The 21,424-nt window shown below is 35.3% G+C and overlaps 1 protein-coding gene across 9 annotated transcripts in view; it reads right to left on the reverse strand.

Annotated features, from left to right (window-relative positions):
• The window catches only part of WDR72 (WD repeat domain 72), a 103,514-nt gene that overhangs the window by 42,792 nt on the left and 39,298 nt on the right, over positions 1 to 21,424 (reverse strand). For all 9 annotated transcript variants that reach the window (XM_086848907.1, XM_023934038.2, XM_023934039.2 and 6 more), the window contains 4 exons: positions 9,567 to 10,384; positions 6,639 to 6,730; positions 5,094 to 5,176; positions 368 to 479 (listed from right to left, as the gene is read on the reverse strand). In XM_086848907.1, coding sequence (XP_086705033.1) covers positions 368 to 479; positions 5,094 to 5,176; positions 6,639 to 6,730; positions 9,567 to 10,384 — 1,105 coding nt within the window. The remainder of the gene's footprint in view (positions 1 to 367; positions 480 to 5,093; positions 5,177 to 6,638; positions 6,731 to 9,566; positions 10,385 to 21,424) is intronic.

Here is a 21,424-nt window from a genome sequence, read left to right on the forward strand (position 1 = left end):
CTTACAAGGCAAATAAAATTTTCTGAAAGGCATGTTTTACAAGGTCATGTAGTGATAGAACAAAGGGTAATGTATTTAAAGTGAAAGAGGACAGATTTAGCTTAAATATAAGGAAGAAATTCTTTATTGTAAAGGTGGTGGGGCACTGGAGCAGGTTTCCTGAAGTTGTGGATGGCCCATCCCTGCGAGTGTTCAAGGCCAGGCTGGACGAAGCCTTAAGCATTCTGGTCAAGTGGAAGGTGCTCCTGCCCATGGCAGGCAGTTGGAACTGGATGATTGTTTAAGCCCTTTCCAACCCAAACCACTCTATTATTTTTAATGTATTGCAAATCCCTCTTCTCCATCTTTGTCAGTGTCCAAAACTTACCATTTCCATTCTCTACTATGGCCAGTGGTTCTCTGCAAACTGTCGTCTTTCTCAAGGGATTAATAGTCCTTTGAACTTCTGCCAGCAGCACTGCTTGCATTGCCTCAATAATCTGTCATAAATGCAAATTATTATTGGATGATATCAGTGCCTCAATTATTTATCTAAGTATTAGGCTATTTTAACCAACTAGCACAAAATCTGGAGACTGTCCTGCTGAATGTCAATAGAAAGTCAACACATATTAATAAGTCTTTCAGACAGGGATAATCATGTGCCTCTACATACACATTGAGAAAAAAAGGTTAACTAGATAGCAATAAAATAGTGTAAGTTGTCAGTCAGGACTGCTTCCCAATAAACATTCATTTTCTTTAATGTCAAATCTAAAACCAGTCTCCTTCTGCCTCCTTGACTTCAAGGATAAACAATTACTAACAAAATATGCTAGGAAAGCACAAGACAATAATGGCTAATAAGTATTTTCATTCTTTTTTTCTGATTCATGCAAAAGTGCTTGATAGGCTGAATAACGACCTTGTTGTCTTGGGGTGATTTGGTTTTGACTTTTTTAGAATTTTTGGCATCTAATCTCTCTGATAAAATTTAAAGAATGTTTTGATATTAGTGGTGATGCTCTATTCCTCTAGCTTAAACATAACACCCCCGCATTTTTTGTTTAACATGGAGAAATACCATTCTTCAAACTTTTCTTATGCAAAAGGAACAGCTACTGGAGTTGTGAGCAGCCTGTAAATGGCACTTGCAGTAGCTGGTGCACCTCATGTGGGCACTGGGACAATGCAGTGTGGAGACTGACTGAGCAAACACTTTCCTTCTCTAGCAAAAAGGTGTCATAATAACTAAGGATATTTAAAGATGTAAAGATGCTTTAAAAGCACACAAGCACCTTAGACAAAAGACCCCAAACCTTTGTAATTCTTAGTCTAAATTTAAGCTTGGTGCACCTTCTTTGCATTTGGCATTTCCTTCAAAAAAAGAATACGATTTTTCCCATTTGGGAAAATATTCATTCTCAAGTACAAGAAATTTCCTGAAAAACAGGGTGAACTAAGGTTTCAACCTCAACTTACGTATTAAATTGAATAAAAAACTTTAATATATTTTATTATATATTTTAAGCTTATATCCTACTTATATTATAAAAAAGCTATTAAAATTAGTTGAGTTTCACATTAATTGAAGATGATATGCAGAATCCTTCAAACTGGCTGGAAGAGAGATCATTTCAGCTCACTAATCAAGTGTCTGTCCTCAAAAATATCTCTAACTGCCCTTGTAAATTCAAATGATGAAGTGGAACAAAGGCTCTGGGTGTCCTTTGTGAAAAAATCCTTTATTGTAGACAAATATACCATAGTCAGGTCCACAATGTAAAAGATCACTGCAAGTGAACCCAGCCCTATGTGATTAAACATAGCACAAACCTTCATCTTGTTATAATAGAACTTTATTTTATAGGGGACACCAAAGGCAGTTTCCAGCTCCTCACATCTATACAGCCCTGAGCTTTGGGGATTACAGATCCTGACTTTGCAGCACACTCTTACAATATATCTACAATAATTAAGAAAGAGAAGGAAACACAAGCATGTTTTCATTGTCCTGGGGAAATTTTTGACAAAACAATTCTTACAGAGGTACACACACAACAGAAATCTGCTAAGAACTTGCCACTTCATCTGGATCAGATGCTCTTCACTTGTATCACTGCTGTGCATGCCAGGCAGCTTTTGTAATAACTTACTCTAACATCTTAAAGCAAAGAACTGTAACAAATGGCACAACATGATATTACTGTAGAGGCACCTGTAGATGTCTCTGTATGTTACTTGACTGTGTCTTTGTTGTACCTGCATTTCCACAGTGCTTGGTGTGGTTTCACATTTAGTTTTGTCTTCTCATGGAATCTTACTCCAAAATTTATATACCTCATCTATCCTTATCACCAAGTTTAACTATCTCCAGCAGTTTTTCTTGTTTTTAAAATATAACAAATATACATGAGCACCTTTCACTTTTTCTGATAATTTCCACTTTAGAGTTCTTCTGGATATAAATTAGCTACCTTATTGGCTACATATACTTTCAATTTTTTCCCTATAATTGTAATTGCTGTTGAAAATACAATGTGCTTTTTAGTTGGGATTGTTATATGTGATAAATTATGCTGTTTCTTTGACTGAGGAAGTATAAATAGCATATGTCAACCTATAAATAATGATATTAAAAGTGAAAGATAATTGCTTGACTCTGAAGCAGCAATAATACAGAATAATTCAAAAAGACAAGTGAACAAAAGTTGAGGTAAGTTGTACTGTTACATCTATACTAAGTTATCCTGGCTTTCCTTTCTACACTTTATCAATTACTTCAATTCTCTTCCTAATGAGTGGGTTTAAGGAGAGAAGTCAATAGCTATCACTCCTGGTTATTGCTCAGGCCATAACCTCTACAGGTCTGAGCCTTGCAGAAACTGCCTCCCAGGTGCCTCCATAACACAGTCACTTAACAGAGCAAAAAATACACATTGAAACATTAACCTGAATGGTCCAGTCTGCTTTGCTCTAATTCTGCACAGTAATTGTCAGGAAAGCTGTCTACATACTTCTACTGAACTGTATATTTTTCTTCATATATCTGTCTGGAAAGGTGAACACACAGGTAATTTCTGGGTGGGACTGGAGTGTGGCAAGGAATGGCTATATTTTTTCTGAATGAACAGCAAAACAGATGACCTTTCCTTTCAAACCATCTGGGGAAAAGAAAACACTAAAAAAATACTTTTAACACATACACGTTTTTAAAACTTGATTCAGAAAATGGCAATCCTACAATATTCAGTTTCAACAAATCAGTTGATAAAACAAGACCCTTGATAAAACATTTGCAGCAGGTTTTTTCAGCAGGCTTTTACAGTTTCTTTTTTTACACACAATCTGTTACAGTGCTGTAAGGGGATGAGGTATCAATAATTGGTAACTCCTTTGGGTCAAGTCTCAGAGTCACTATCCTTCACAGAAGATCATAATAGAAAAAATTTTTAAAAACAGCCTAAACAGTGATGTTTTTGGTAAATGTACACGAGTGCTTAACTAGGCTGCTCAGGACTAATACATTGGTTGTCAAACTGTGATTAAATAAAGTTTTAACAAAACCATTTTATTGTCAACAAAACCTATCATTTCATACCGCTAGTCACTAAATATCATACCAACTGCCAAGGCCTTTTTTTTCCTGAATCTTGAAATTTTTATGGCACTTTGGTGGCAAGAAATCCAAAATCTGCGCTAAGTGGGCTAACAAAGCTTAGTGCAGCTACAATGCTGTACATGAATAATGTTAAAATTGGAGAAGCGTCGAGAGCATGATATTTCCAGTACTTGACAATTTAAGTGTCCAAATTTAAAGTCTTTTCATGTGAAAAAATGTGAGACAGCTTATTCCATACCTGATCTTCCAGCACACTGACCTCCTGTGCTAGATAAGACCACTATCATTGTATACTCTGATCAGTTGCTAAATACACTCAAAAATATAAATAACTAGATAATCAATTATTCCACAAACACAACTTCCATAAATATATGAACTACTCTCTAAAGAGTTTTGCTGACCAGGTCAGCAAGAGATTATGTACATTCCACATGACAATTGCAGTTATTGAGGTGTCAAAATAAAAGGAAAAAACTTTAAGAGAAAGGGAAGAGAAAAATAATTCAGAAATAATATGGAAGATGTGCAGATAGCAGGAATATAACAAACAACTGATAAGTACAAGATGGAATGCTGGAATCAATTGAATGTGAATATTTGCAGAAACTATTTTTGTCTAACAGAGCAGGCAGGCTATCACTGCAGCACCCTTGCAAAAATACAGCTCTGGAAAATCTTTGCATTTGAAGCAGCAGAGAGTTGCATTCAATTTCAAAAGTAATATCATAAACTAGATTTGTAATAGGTATTTCCCCTTTCTGGAATAAAATCCATTGTGGTCAGAGTATAACATCTTGAGTTTCGTATCCCTGAATATCAACCCACTCAAACAACTTTATTTAAATGCATATTTCCAAAATGAAAAATGGTCTCTAGATTTCACTGCTTAGGTTGTTTCACTGCTGCCTGTCAACTCTCAAAAAGTTATTTATCTCTCAAGACTTCAGATTCTTAACTAATAATAAGGATAAACATCATCTGACCTGAAGAACCCATAATTACATGACTTGCAAGTTGTTCTTAAAGAATGCTGTAATAATTATAGACTCAGGATATTTACCCTTTGCTAAGGTATTTTCAGTTTCTTCTATAGTAATACATTAATATAGGACACTGCCCTTATTTTGGCCTTTTGTTTTCCTGGAGCCAAAAATGGCATTTTTGATGTAAGCTATGTGTAGCTATGTGTCAGAGAAAAAATAACTAATTTCCTAAATAAATGCTATGAACAGGAGCACTTAGATGAAAGATTAGTAGGAGAGTTACTCTGTCATAACTAAACATTTACTTTAAGGCTAAATAGTTTCATGAGTGGCATACTTCATACTGTAACACTAATCTGCTTTCCACAGACCTGAATAGCATGACTTATGTAATAGTTTCCCCATAAATTATAACTATTAGGTCACATTACTGATTCCAAATACTAAATTACAGCAAATGGCACTTAAGGATTACATTGCTACGACTGACACAGGCTATTTCCTACCTTTACAGATTGGTCATTCCAACAACAAATGAGTTTCAGCAATGAAATGCTCCCAAAGTCTGGGGAATGATATCTACTCTTACCTGAAAAACACAAATATACTTTATGGACTGACAATATATAGAGAAGCACACAAACATAAAAATATTTTCAGCAACATACCTGAAAAAATTTATTTTCTTAGAACGTGCTCTCATCTGTTTCAATAAGCACAAAGTGTTCAGACAATCTATTGCTTTAACATTTATTCTCATCCTAAATTAAATTACTGTTGGGTTTTTAATTCTTTCTCCCGGGTTTTTTTGTTTGTTTGTTTTTTTGAACAGAGAAATTACTGTTGGGTTTTTAATTCTTTCTCCCGGGTTTTTTTGTTTGTTTGTTTTTTTGAACAGAGAACTGATATCTCATGGAGTAATCTTTCATCACAATTTTCTAAATATATTAAAAATACCTACTCTTTTAGACTACGTAACTATGCATTCCCTGTTCTGATGTCCAGCATGTCCTTGATGCTAAAAACCAGGTTGTTCCTAGAATCTGAGATCTGCATGTCTCAGATTAGATTTTAATTTGTAAATCTGAACAACTGTATGAAGTATGAGATAAGGTGTATGAGTTAGATTACCTTAGAATTTTTAGGTCACTCAGTAAATCTATTTTTATGTTCATGTACCTTTCAGTCACCTCTATTTCCATACCTTTCCCTTACCTATTTTCTATTGTCACTTGATTTTATGTTCCATCTCTTTTTTCCAAATGGACAGTTCTGCTGTCATTGCAAGTTCTATAGTTTTGGTGCATATTAGACTCAGAGAAGGAAAAATAACTTATTTTTGATGGGGATATTAAGATTTATCTATACAGCACAGCATCATGATTTGATGTAAAACAACTTGTGTTTTCAGTCTAGACATGGCTTATTCTGTGAGAGGAACACTGTTTTAGTCAGGTAATGTGTCCTGACAAACATCCATATTCTGTTCAGGTTTTTATTTAAATGTTCTTTGGTTAGTTACATACAGTAAACAAACCAAGGCTGGCTTGCAAAGCCAAGATTGACGAGCAATGGCCTGTGGGACATTAACAGGAACAGATTACTTTATTCTGCCCTGAGCCAGAAGTCTAAAGGCATTATTGAACAGTCAGGGTGGCTCTTGCATTACTAAGGCAACAGTTTGCTTGGAGGGCTGTATATATTATTGGGTGGGCACATAATGGTGATGAGGGAGATGGGGGAAGGGGGTGAGGGCAGTGATTGTCTTATTACATTTCTGCTTTTCTGATTGCTGGAAAGTGTCTTTAGAAGCTCAGCTAAATGTCTTGTCATAACAGGAAAATTATCATTGATTCCAGTTAACACTTTGTTTACACATTTTTCTCAATGTTCACAGAAGAAACGGAGTAATTCAGTTTCTCTGTTTGCAGATTGGACAGCATAAAGAGCAATACTTTTATCATTATTGAAATTAAATTCCATATTTTAGCAACAAAAAGCATGCAAAAACAGAACACTTAAAAGTTAATACTGCCAATTTATATACTTACTGCTTGGTAAGTCTCCATAAAAACTGGAGCATGAAAGTGTTACAGCTTCTACATTTCGCCATTTGTCATGTACAGATTCTGGTTTCTGTGGACTAAAGTAATAAGAAACTATTAAACAAAACCTGAACACAAATACGAGAAATCTTATGTATTAAGGTATGGTTGGGTTTTTTGTACAGTAGGTACTCTGATATAAATTGCCATCAACACCAATTAAGTTTCTCCTCAGAAGTCACTCACATTCTTTTGCCTACAACTTGGTATTGAAACATTCATAAATATGCAACACTAAAAAGCAACATCCAAATTAAGGAACTTAAACCTAATAAGCTTTGAGCCAGATGTAAAGATTTATTTTGCAATAAAGAAAGAAATTCATATGTAAAAAACTGAATTAAAATACCATTTTCACAAAAGAATTTGTCTGGGGTTTTTTTTCTAATACATAGGACAAAAGTTCAAGGGAAACTAAAAGCCTTTTTTTTATAGGTTTCTTTTTATTTTCCACAGTGGTAAATAATTTAGAGTATCATTACAATACTTGGGATTTCAGTGGATGGCTAAAATTTAGGAGACTAGCGTGTATATATGCTTTCCAAGCATATGTGACTCTTTCTGAGTCACTAACTCAGCAACCTAACCCTTGAAAACAAAAGACATGGAGGGCAGAGAAAAAGTGAAAAAAACCACTGCAAACCCTTGCACAATTTAAACTATTTATTTTAGATAAATCATTATAGTGACCTGCAAAAACTACATTTATGGGTCATTTTAAAAATAATATATTTGCCTTTCAAATTCACTACAATGAATACCGAGTCATAACATTCCAAATGACTTTACAATACCAAACAACTCTGAAAGCTTGCAGCTTGAGAGCTTTAAGTTAGAAACATAAACATCAAAAAGCAGAAGAAAACAAACTCTGTGAAGATCTTTCCTTCCCATCTTCTTCCTGTTTCTGTCCCACTTATATGATCTGACACATTTTCCTGCACATTCCTTTTTTTTCACAGGCTGTGTCAAGTTGCAAAAAAACAACAGACAAACACCAAAACCTGTGCAAGCTGTGAGAGCAGTCCTACTAACTACTTCTGCAAATGCTGCAGTGAATTAGAATTCAGTATGTAGGTTTCTTTTCCTTTGAGCATATTGCAGTTTTGGATAAAGTAACTGTCCAGAGAGGTTTGGCTGCATACTGTACTTGGTGAAGGAAAACTAGCAAAAATAACATTTGCTAAAGTTGGTAGAGTTCATGTGTTTATGTATCCTGGAGAAAACTTAAAATTATATCTGAAGAAAAAAAAAAAAGAACATTTTTTCCTTGCAGCAACTTTAATAGTTTTAATTTTACAGGATATATGTCCCAAAGCCAGGACGTGCATGTCTGGGAAAAATGTTTGATTCTGGTACGCTAATCAATTTCACTTACACAATGTCTTTCCAAAAGAGTGCTGCACAAGGTAAGCATAAAGTAATTTTTTGCATAGAAAAGAATTCATGTTCAAGCTGGAATCCTGAAACAAATATTCATATAAGAGATTGTATTGAGTATGGAGCAATAGGCAACATGATTAGCAGTAAAAGCAACTGAGAAATGTGCATTTGTCCCGTGGGATGGTGCACATGTCTTGAGGGATGCTGAGTGCCTAGAGCTTTGTGGGAAACACAGATATTTACTGCAAGATGAGTATTTTCTGTCCCCCCTTCTTGCCTTAGGGCCATAGCATCACCAACACTGAAGTTAATTGTCCCTAAAAAACTAAATACAAACCAACACTATGTTTGCCAAACAACAAAAAATCCGTGGACAATATCCATTGCCTCATTAACATGCTCTATTTGGCTTGGTCAAATAACATTGAGCATGTTATTTTTCCTTTAATGCTGAAAAAGCATTTAGTCAATAAATTTGCTTTGAGTACCACAAAGCTATTCAGGATGGTCCTCACAACATAAGAGCTGATGAGGCATTCATTCCCAGTAGGTGCCATCACTACTGGGGGCATTGTACTATAGATAATATAACTAGGGCAGACTGTTCTTCTCTCATGTTTTATTTATCTCTGAAGTCAAGGGTTCCATGGCAAAGGAGGTATATTGCTTATAGGGAGTGGAAGTTTAAACAGCACAAATGTGCTTAATGCACATCTCACTTTGTGCCTAAAGAGACCTCATTACTCTACTTAGTTTGAACTCCAAGAAAGAGAGTGATCTCTGGAAAAACTGGGTGTAAGGCTGGATAATTCAAGTTCTTGCTCTAACGAAAAAAATCTTCCATCCATTCTCATCTGCTAAACTGAAAAATGGAAATACACTTAATTATATGCTGATCACCTTTCCTTCAAAGAACATCTGTCAAAAAGCTCTAGAGAAAAAAACATAAGCACCATTAAAGAAGTACATATTTAAGAAAAGTTTGTTTCATTTTTTAACCACTACAAAGGAAGACTCAGAATATCCTTAGTTGGAAGGGACCCACAAGGACCATCAAGTTCAACTCTTAAGCAAATGGCCCAGAGACGGATTGAATACCTCAGTGATATTTGCACTGTTCTCTAACCAGCTGAGCTAATCTCAAGGTCAGACAGAAGGAGCACAGAAGCTGAAAGTATGGAGATGTACTCCATGAAGATCCTTTTCCCAAAAGGTATGTGACTGGCTGCGTGTTACCTAATAACCGCTTCAGAGGTAAGGTTTGGGACAGGAATAATACTGATTTAATAATTTATGTTTAGAGATCACTCTGCTGTGACTTGTTCTTCAAAATCAGGGTGTTGTCTTGGTGTTTTATTTTATGGCATCCCTCTTTTATGTGTTTTCAGGGCAGAAAGGTACAACAAAGTGCATTAGTGTGACTAGGAGGAATCGGGTCTAGACACAGAGACATTAGAAAATATAATCCATTCATAATGAAGATGTTCTTACCTTTCAATTTCATCGGTAACTGCTGAAGATGTGTTAATTATCCTGTTGATAAAAGCTATTCTGCTAAATAAGAAAAATACTGTTTCCAAGTCCCTTGCTCCATAATCATCATTCTCAGGTTCATCCTTCTTTCCAGATTGTCCTTCAGTTGCAGCAAGGTATTTGTTTGATAAATCAAGGACCCTTTTTGAAAACAAATTGAAAACTTCATGTTCTCCTGGCACACCACAATCACTACATTTCCATCCTGGTAACATCAGTGAGAGGTGGCTTTCATCTGACACAAGCCCAAAAGAAACAGGGCACTGAAGCCTCGAGATATCCAAGTGTCTAGCACAGAGATTGTCTATTTCTTTATCTAAACCCCATGGTAGGAGACATGACAAAAACAGTTTAGCTGTATCGGTGGTGACGTTCACATCGATGTTTCCTGAGGGCTGCATTCTGATCTTCCTTGAGCTCTTCATTTTTTTCCATCTTTTCATGCCTCCACCCTCTTCCACAGGCCTAGCTGCATTATTATCCCTATGAACTTGGTCTGAACAAACAGTCTCTGCCTGTCCATCCACTCGAGGTACGAAGGCAGTACTTTTATTTCTTTTTAATGTCAGTGCCCTTTTCTCAGTAGTACTTTTGGCTCTTTCTAGAGTGGATTGGTTGTGGAATGATTTTGATGATTTTAATCCATTGAGTTGAGATGAGAGAAGTTCCTCAAGTTTTTCCAGGTCAAATAAGAAAATATGAAAGTTTGCATTGTTCCATTTTGTCTTAGCTGGTAAAATAGTAAAGGGTTGCTGGATGAAGCTGGTATCAGTCAACTGAAAGAAAAATATTAAATGTCCAAACTAAAATCCAACAGTACTGTGTAAATTTCAAGACAGCAACATGGAATTGCCTATGGAATAGACAAAACCTATTAGCTCCTTTAAGTTCAATTTCATTATATTTATTCAGTTTTGATTAAGTAAAAAAGATTTGCTTCCAAATAGCTTAAGATACGCAGTGACATCTGTGTGTAAATTCTATAAAACAGGCTCCTGAATGTCTTCAATTATACAACCATACTATAGATTACACATATCTTCACAAAAATTCTAGGCTGGTGTTTCTACTGCGAAGTCTTATTTCAAGCTAAAAACATTTTTGGAAAATTTTAAAGCATAAAACCTTTTTTTTTTTTTTAAACTAAATCTAGATAAGCAAATCCTACAATACTGCAAAATTCTTGCAAACCCCCAGTGTCTGTATGCCTTTTTGCAATTTGTTATATGGGATATATATTTATATATATAGATATATATAGAGGATTTGTATGGGATAAAGACTATGCCTTTTGCTATTTCAAAACATGCAATGCTACCTAAAAGTTACATCCTGCTGAGATAAGTCACGTATCAAGAACAATAAGGTAAGGAGAACAATACCTAGGTAAATAAATCACACACAAAATTGTCTTAGCTGAAAATAATTAAGAGAAAAAGGCTACTTCAATGTTTGTGAACATCTGAGTACCTTGTGCCATCCTATTTCCTACCTGCATCTTTCTAGAATTCTCCATACTTTTTCCCCAACTTTGAAGCCCATTCACAGTAATGGCAATTTGTAAAGCATAATTTCAATTCTATATACCAGCATCATAAATACACATGGCTAATTAGGGTTGTTAATAAATGACCAAAGAAAATTTGAGAAGAGCTACAGCTGCTCTCAACTTTAGACTCACATGTTAACTTACAGAAGTAACTTAACAATGATGGAACTGTCAGCTGAACATAAGGAAATGTTCAAATACATCTTCACAAAAAATAAATAAAAATTATTCCTTTAAAGCCTTGCAGTTTCATTATTTAAATGATAAATTGTCATTAAGAAGAAAATTTTACAGCTTTTATACCCTTGGCATAGAGTTGACACTATGGTGTGACAAACTATCTCCAGGCACATTGATGATGAGACAAATGAGCTGATGAGTTCACACAGTGACACAACACCTTATATCACAATCCTGCTGCACCTACTAAAGAAGTATCTTTTACCTTTAGGGAAACACCAGGAGTGAGGAAATATAAACTCCTTGTTGACACTTCTGCCCTTTTCTTTAAGCATTTATGACTGGTATGTTTTTATTGTCCCACACAACCTTATACTCTCAGCACCATACTCAGCCTATTTCACCTTTACAAGCAGAAAGACACATCAAGAAACAACTTTTCATTTCAGCAATACTTCTGCAAACAATCATGCCAGCTTCCATATCACAGGTGATACAAAATTTTCCGGAGTACTTAGTTTTATTTTTCTTTTGATAATTTAAAACATTCCACAAATGTAAAGAACTTCCCATTGAAAATAGTTAAGCCTCAAAACATCAGGTGTTAGTAAACAGGGACGCAACCAGCTCTTGCTGCAATGTAACATTTTTTACCTCATCTTTCTCATGACCACCTTACCTGACTCCTTTTACATTACAAACTATGATTTTATAGGATTAGATACTTTTAAACTGTTACTCTCTTAGTACAAATAGCACAAGGAAAGAATTGACTACATAAACACTATGTAATTTGACTATTTAGTTTTGGGCAGTAATATAATTTGGCTTTTTGTTATTTAGGGAACAATGCTCCCAACCAGATGAGGATGTATTCTAAATACATAATCTCATCTAAAGTTCTCCATAGGGAATCATAAGTAAGAGATTATAACTGCTTGTTCAGGTTTTATTTTTATATTTTCCTTTTAAAAAAATTAAATTGTAGTTAAGCACGAGGGTTATTTTTATCTTTAATTATGCTGTTTCCTAATAGATAGAGAGAACCCCATGGAATGCAAACACTGGAATTCACAGGGTAGCTTTGACATTAATTGAAGCTATTATATTTTAGCCTATCATTTTTTCTTTCTATACACTCACATTTGCTCGATTAACATTTAGAAACCCTTGGTGAAATCACTATCCAAACAAAGAAAAACTGTGCCAATGTCACAATAAACATTCATGGTTTATTGGCAATATGAAAGCTTATGGACATTACTCCTAAAACTGTCTGCCAAGTTATCTTAGCTCTCTGCCACAGACATTTCATTCCAATGAAGGAAGATCCAAAGCTTCAGACATAAAATGCTATTTAGGACATTTGGGCAAGTTATTCTCTGTAACAGAAGATTACAGAGAATGGAAAGACACCCATAATACTAAGTACAAACTAGAGAGCTAGAAACTGCATTTATTAAATATTGAAAAACAGATTAACAGATGTTTACATTCTATACTATACTTTTCCTTTCCTAGTTTGACCATTTCTAGCTTTAAAGTTTATTTTTGGCATAGACAGTCCACAGTTAGCTTAAAAGAAGCAAAAAGTCTGACTACAGACTAAAATTATATCCTGAGACTTGTGAACCTCTTATGCATCACTGACCCACAGTAGAATAAGCTTTCTATATCCAGGAAAGAGTAAGATTCAGGGAGGCTTTGAAATGCTAAACTATTTCCCATGCGTGGCCAGTATCCCCTAACATCTCTCTAGTTTGCCACTGAAGGTGTTTGAGCCAGGATCAGACAAGATAGAAAAGACTATTTCAGTTGGAAGGGACCTACAAGGATCATTTAGTCCAAACTAGACTCTCCAAATTCCCCTTAAACACTCACTGGTTTGGGGCATTGTACAACGCTCTCAGAAACCCATTCTGGTTTTCTGGCATGCAATTCATCACTGCTCCACAAGTTACAGCCCTGTTCCTCTTCATCTTTTCCCTTTTACTCATTCTTAGCACCCAAGAAAAGTTTTCCTGTGACCATGGGAAGGGGGAAGCAGGGGGCTGTGCTTACTGTGGCCCCCAACTGCATCAATATATGCCATTATCTTTCACAGATTTAAGACAGACAATATCACATAAAAATTTCATGGGAAGTACAATTCAAGTGTTATTTTACCTAGCTGCTTTCTCATCTCTAAAGGCCTTTTTCCACTGGGATCCAACTTCTGGGAATGGTATTCCACTTAAAATACACACTTCCATTAGCTGGCAGGGATTCCCATACTTTTTCAGCTCCTCATATGTATGTACTTTCTCCACGTATCTGCTTTCTTTACCAGAAGTATTCTATTGTGGGTTTTGTACTAAAAACAGATTTGACAAGAATGATTTTGACATTCATTTTACATAAAGGAAATAAAGTGGCAAAAAATCACACAGCAGAAATTTTAGAAGGCAAACAAGACTCAAAACGTATTTAGAGGCTGCTTTGATACCACTGAATAGAAGTTGCTCAGTTCTCACAGCACAAGTAATATCAACTCCTATGCCAAACAAATCCTCAAGTATTAAACATGGCTTTCTTCCAGACTTTCGGCCTTCTTTACCCCATTGCATTCTCACTTTATCCCAAATATAACAGAAAAGAAGTGGTAGGAAATTGGTGCCAAAGTTCCCAGCGCTCGCAGAATGAATCACGATGTACAAAGCCTAAGTGGGAGCTATCCTGTTAATAGCTCATATGCTGATTCTAAATAAGTTTTTTTAATTATGTAATATTAAAGGGGTTTAATTCTGGTCATTCTGTTCCTTTGAGCTGTCCCCTTTGAAAGAACATATTCTGGTTCAATAACACTGAACAAGTTCAATTCCCTCCTTTATCCATTGCTTGCCACCTACAAAGGCTCAAGAACATATTAGAGAGAAATTAAAGAACTTACTTCAATGGGAATTTTTAGGTACATTAGGCAGGGGGAGACTGGGGAGGGGAATGTGTAGAGCTTAACTGAAATAGTGCCAAAGAGACTGGAAGGCTCTTTAATTCACAGAAGGTGCACTGTGCACTAACTTTTTATTACACTACAAAGAAAATAGAAACTTTAAAGGCTGTATGTATGTCCAAATCAGTCTTCATTAACTCTAACAATTACTAACAGCAAGCATTTTGGTTTTAAAAACTAAATTGTGGAGAACCTGCTACAGAAGTGAAAGAGGAGGGTAGCAGAACTTGTCAAACAAAAAAATTGTATTGATGAGTAAGAATTTTCTCTATCTTGATCAGACCAGTCACAGGATTGTCAACAAAAGTTCAGAGGTCATAACTTCTCAGAATTACATCTCATCACTAATCTGGCCCACAAAAAAATACATACATCACACATCTGCTTGTAAAAGCTATTTAGGTACTCCTAAATAAAAATAAATGTAACAGGAGGGTTCCTGTTACATTTGCACTTGGTGGAGATTGAAGGACTGTTAACTGAAGCATGGCCCCCACACCTAAGGGTCTTAAACATTAAATTATATTGCCAATGATAGCTCTTTTATTCTATATAATGTTTTATCCTTGATGGTGGGAAGGAATATCTGTGTTAGCTTTTGTTTGATTTAGGTTTGCATTTTTCATGTTTTTAACTACTTAATAGGTTAAAAAAATTATATTTTCTTAAAAAGATATTTTTCTCTTCAACCTTTTTATTGAGAACAGTAGCATAAGAGAAAGTACCTGCAAATGTGTCCTCAAAACATAAATCTTTCTCATGCATTGTTTTGCAAAACAGGAAAGTTGTAACTGTCTCTTGAATTGTCACAGAAAACAAATACATAAACAATGCACAAAATGGCTGGCACTGTGTAAATTAAAGCATTAAATTTATTTCTAAATCCTCTGAGCCCTCAGTTGCTAGAGATGGTAGTCGATGGGAGCAAAAAAAAATTGCCTCCTTGAAATGTGCTTGGTGAACAGCAGCTTGATGATTGGCAGCACAAATAGAAGACAAACGAGAAAGCCTTCAATCTGCAGCTGATGCACAGGAAGAACATGGGGAGCTGAGTTTACAATAGAGAAAACATTACCAAGCTAATGGCACAGGCAATCGTTTGACCACCATGCATCTCTGATAGCAGCAGGGCATCCATTTTCAGTTAAGTGTTAGAGTACCTTTTTGCTTTCTCTGACCACTGCAGGGGTAAAACAACCCCGTGCGTGAAACCCACTGACTGGTAATAAATTACTATATTGGATACTTTTTGTTTTCTTTCAGCAATGACTTTACTGTGTATTCTTGCTATCATTACCAATTAAAGTGGAGCTCACGTTAGCAAGCTGTATCTAACTGTACATCAGTCCCTACGCTCCAATTGCTTTGGCAAGAATCACAGGGTCAAGAGGCTCCTTTGACCTTTATCAGCTACGTCTCTCTGACCACTCACTATTTGAAGCAATCTCGACTGAACAGATGGACACTTTTGCAGACTCTATAAAGCCTAGAATATAAAGATAAATGAAATTGTGTTTGGGGCTTCAAACTGGTTTATGAGCATAAAATATAGTTAGCAAGTTCCACAAAAACCTCAGATTCCAAATACCACATCTTAAACTCACTCCACGAGCAGAACACCTCATTATCTATTAGAAAATTGTATTTTTTGGATGTGTCTTCCACATATAAAAATCAAAAACTTGATATGACTTACACGTCTACTTAGCATTAAATCATTTCCAAATTTAGTAAGCCAAATTTACTTTGATCATTAAAAGACAAGCAAGAAGAAAAGCTAGTAAAACCTATTCCTATGACAGCACAGCATACATGATCAAACATCATTCAGTGGAAGAGTACTAAGACAGTCAGAGTACAGACCACTCATATTTTATTACTGGAATTTTGATACAATAATTTAAAAAGTGAGAGCTTTAAGAAATATAAGATAGGTAAACTTGAAATGAAGGTCCAAGTCTTCCTTAAAAGAAACTTCAAATTCTCAAGGTCATGCTTGAAGAATTGTTAATTAGATAAGAAATATGGTCTTTCAATCCTATTTAGGTATTTGTAACTTAAAAATAATCTAAGCATTGAGTGGTGTCTTATTCAGGCAAATCCCGTCAGCAAACCTGCTGTCTTCAGTTCATAACCTTTTTGGAAATACACAGCTATCTTATTTTCTTGCTCTGCTGAAAGGATGAGCAACCTAGGATATGTGCAAAGATGCATTTATTTAAAAATAGTTACAAGCAGCAGGTATATAATTGAAATAGCACTTAAACATACACCATCTCTAAAAGAACCTGCTGAGGAAGAAAGGATGCAAATTATTGGCTACACTTTCATCTCCACATAAAAACCATACACACTTCCTAATTCAATATTAGCTCCTATCAGCAGTCTACATATCACACCCCTGTCTAACCCTGCCCACCTCCCACACTTCAAATTTAGGGAGAAGAGTTTCTGTCACTAAGAATATCCACGGCCTCCCAAGGTGCACAAAGAAGACAGGCCTACCTGCTAGAAAGCAATGCTGGTCTCATGCATAGGGTGAGCATCACACAGTTTTGGTATCACTATACCAAGTTCATTTGTATTCCCTACCTTCAGACACTTCACCTAGACACAGGATGGAGGATCCTTTGATGGGGTATTCAGAACTTTTTTCTTATTCGTTTACCCTTTTATAGCTCAGTACTCACATATAAAGGACTATCTGTAAAAAGCCTGGAGTCAGCAGTAGTGCCCCAGTTTGCTTTCACATGTAATTTATGCTTGACCTGAGGCTTCATCATTTGGACAATGCAGTCCCAAACAAATGTGTCAATTCATGATGAATTTTCCCATATGAAGTAGTATAAACAAACTGTTTTGAACTTGCTTTACATTACTTTTATTATGGTATTCATTTCAACTCTGATCATATTACTGAGGATGCCCATATCCACCTAAAGGCTCCACCTCCCATGAAGAAAAGGCTAAAGTATTTCTTTCATTTGCACCAGTGTTTATCAACTTAACTGCAGCATAAGCAGAGTCACCCTCTTTCCTCCCAACACTGTAACCTTTCTTTCTGCTTTTGTTAAATCCCAGTGGAAGGCTTTACTATCCTCACAGCACTTTGAACAGTAACTGCAGCCTCACTGCTGATGCATCTGTGGCACAATGTAAGTAATTAAGCCAAGGAGTCTTCAGGCTCAAGCTGTGTGATGAATAGTCCAAGCAACTGAATAAACCCTCTTTTTATCATGTATGGAAGGCCACTGTCAGGCAGATTGTAGTCCAGATGGATCTACTGGGCACAAAAATTTCAATTGTTCAGGAAGAATTGCTAACACATCTATTCTACTGCTCAATGTAGAAGTCTGGTATGAAAATTTAATGTTTTGCACATTTTGTTTTCAAGTTAACTCAACTTAGTGTTTTCTGTTGGATTTAATTCAAGTTTACACATAAAAGTGATTCTGGAAACAAATCTTTAAAAGATATCAAAGAATAACAGGAAAGTAAAATTAATATCCTGAATATCCTTCACAAGTTTTCAGCACTAGGAAACAAGCTTAAACTTTATTTTTCAGAAAAATATTTGAAGAAATGTATAGAATGTTTTTTACAGACAACTCATGCTTTGCTCTAGAATTCATATCACTGCTTGTCTGGGCACACTATCAGTAAGGCAATTCTAAACAATACTTTTGACAAAATCTTGTCTAATAATTTTATCATAGAAAGAATATAAAAGTGGACTGTTAGTCCAGTCATCTCTAACTAAAATCCATTTCTAACATGGACAGTCTCAGCTGTGAAAAGTTTAGATAGAAAGAAGGAATAAGATGGTGTTTAAAATTAAGAACTACTTATACACTCTGTTTTCAAATACTCTGCCTACATCTTAATAAATTAACAGGTCAGTACTGGCTGGTACTGAAAACCATTTTCACCCTCACTCAGCACTTTAGAAAAAAAGATGGAAGATGGAACACCTCCAAAACTTTCTTGATCATCAACTGGACAAGAAATGCTACAGTAATCCAAAGCCACAGGCCATTGGCTCAGGATTCAGGAATTATCACAGTGAACAATTTACTGGATGAATGAACATCCAAATGTCTGTGAGACATAATGCTGAACATAGAGATACTGCCAACAGGACCTTTGCAAGAGCTTGAGAATATTGCTTTGTCCTAAGAAGGACCAATATATGTAAAAATTAAGTTCGCCATACATGTGTGAGTGCTGACTCCAACTTAAACATTTTCCCTGGGCTGTTCTGAGTCCATTTCCCATCTTGAATTGTAAGAGTCCCACCCAGAAAATTTATCTACATTAAAGTTCTAGATCAATTAATAAGCAACTGACTTCCTACTAAGGAAAAAGAACCCCAAAAAATTCCTGTGTATTCTATAATGTGCCATTCTGGAGATTTTAAGAATAGGCGAGCTGGACTTTCTTCAAATCCTATAGCATTCTAGAATGTATCAGGAAGGCAGCTTCTGTAACCCACAGATTTCATACTGTTCTTTCCTTGCAAGCCATTCAGTCTTACTGCAGAGCTTCCAAAGGGACAGAACTTGGAAACAACCATTCTTGGGTGTCTGCTCGGATGATTCATGCTTTCCCACAAGTATTGCAAGATCCAAGCCTGACCACTTGAACAAGTTAAGGTTTGAGTATTAATATACAAAAAATTATATCAAGAGAATGGACATGTAACCACTGCTGTTACTTTGTTTGTTTGAAATCAAGCCATAGGTTAGCCAAGGATTTTATTTCTATTGTATAACTGGGACAAGAATTTCAATTAGCTACCAGAAGTTAGCAGATAATAAGCCTTCCTTTTGCAGCATAAGTTTTGTTTACTGCAGTTCCTATTTCTAAAGTTGCATGTAAGATGATGATGTGCTTCTGAAAAAGTCACTAGTTCTTTTTTTAAATAGATGTGCGTGTAGGTGGAAACCGAGGAAAAGGTTTCACACAATTCTTGTTAATATTTTTCTTCACTAAAATAATACTGCTTAAACTATAAGAGGTCAGGGAATTCATGTTTAGAATAGAAAAGATGATTATTAGAACTGTAAAAATTCCACCATTTCACTATCATGAGTTGTGAAGAATTTAAAGAATATCAATGAACAACACAAAAATATAAAGGTTATAACAAAGATAATGTAATTTATTTTAGAATTAGGCAGAGCACTTAGAAGGAAAATCTATTAGGCTGATCTACAGAACAAGTCACACCTTCTAGACTACAAAAGTAGCAAAGGTAAAATTCAAGATAGGAAAAGTCAAACTGTGCCCAGCTCCACACCTAGACCTAAAAGAGACAGTTCTAAGTAGTAAATACAATATTGTGAACACCACTTCCAAAAGACAGAAGCTGTATGTTTTTAATTATAAGTGTTTATCCTTAAAAAAACCAAATGCAAAGTTTGCTAAAGATTCCAACAGAGAGAAGGGAATTGCAGCATGGCAGTTGAGGTATGGGAAAAGACAAAGACAATAGCTACATTAGTTTCAATAAATCATCCTTCAGCATTAAATACTTCACATGGACTGTTGATATTGACTTTACATTTATTTCTAGTAGGATACTACAGTATCCTCTTCAGCTTTATCACACAGTCCAACTAGATGTCCAGGATGGGAAAAAAGTTTTAAGTCAGTCACCTTCAGTATAGTTGCAGAGTAGAAAAGAATCAGTATCAGAAGCATTGAAATAAGTAGTTAAGACTTGTTATCAGATTTCTATCACCCTGTGTTAATTGCTATCATGTGTGTAAGATTAAAATATCACAATGGCAACTTTTTGGTTTCATTTTTCTTTGAGGCAATCAATGGAGAAAACACAAATCAACAAATTCTTGACTTGGTGAGCCAATTCAAAAACTACAGTAACTTCCATCAAACATGGCATGTAGTCAAAGCTATTGATATCCCTCAGGATCATAGTTCTTTTTAACTGGTCCCAATTTAATCACATAGCTTCCAAGTTATTACTTCACTGTAGTTATGTTGCTACCTTGGCCCCTTGATAAAATACTTAATTTTAAGATTTCATGGGAAATGTAGTACTAAAATGTTTTGCAACTGAATTACAGGGAAAAAAAACTCTATATACATGAGTCCTTTCTTCTTCACTCATTTTCCTTTTGTGCTTACATAATAAACTACTAAATATAGCTACTGAACACTAATCCCAGGGAAAAAAACAAACCCTTGCAGCAGCAATGTGATGCTACCAACTTTAAGGAAAAATATTCTACTACTTTCTATATTGCTTTGTCCTTATTAATCCACTTCACATAAATCAAAATCTGTAATTTCCTATAATAATGCTCCAAATATTATAAAAGGAAACAAATTAAACGAATCCATGTCTGAGGCACCATTGTTTATAGCATCATTCCTGATTTCCTATTTGCCAAGTATTATTTTGTATTTGTGTTTCTATCTTATTTCCATTTTTCTATCAAATTATCCATCAGTAAGATTTAACTAGCAGTGATTTTCCAGGCTTCCAATAACAATTTTATTTTCAAGTTGCCTCCCATGCTGTACTAAAACAAATAGCTGCTATTGTCCTACAGTCTTCATTTGCCTCTTCCTTACCCTGTGCAACAAAGTAGATATTTCTTTTATTATTTATAACTTCTGGACATTCTTGCTTTTACATATTTTTGTTCAGAGTAGAATGTATATACTATTATGTAAGTGAATATCAAGTTCTAAAGGACTCGTACTACAATATATTTTAAGGAATTGCTGGGTTAATATATCAAAAAATACATATACTTATTAAAGTCCACACATGAATATGTTTCTGTCCCCCATCTTTGCCTTCTCTTACATACACAGTGAAAAAATCCCTTTTCTGATCTAGAGTTTCAGTAGTATAATTTGAGAGTTCAAGCTTCAGCAACTAATTCACAGATTTCATAAGCTTTTGCTTCCAGTGTTTTTACCCAGACTACTCTGCTTACTTTAACTGATATCACTTGAAATATTTTAGTGCATGGTAAACACAGGTTTATATCCAAAATATTGAAGCTGAAAAGGTAGAAACTTCCCAACATGAAGGGTTTCTGGAACATCAGGAAAACAATTCCC

The sequence above is a fragment of the Cyanistes caeruleus genome, chromosome 13 (genome assembly GCF_971803275.1).
Source record: "Cyanistes caeruleus chromosome 13, bCyaCae1.hap1.1, whole genome shotgun sequence".
Taxonomy (NCBI): domain Eukaryota; kingdom Metazoa; phylum Chordata; class Aves; order Passeriformes; family Paridae; genus Cyanistes; species Cyanistes caeruleus.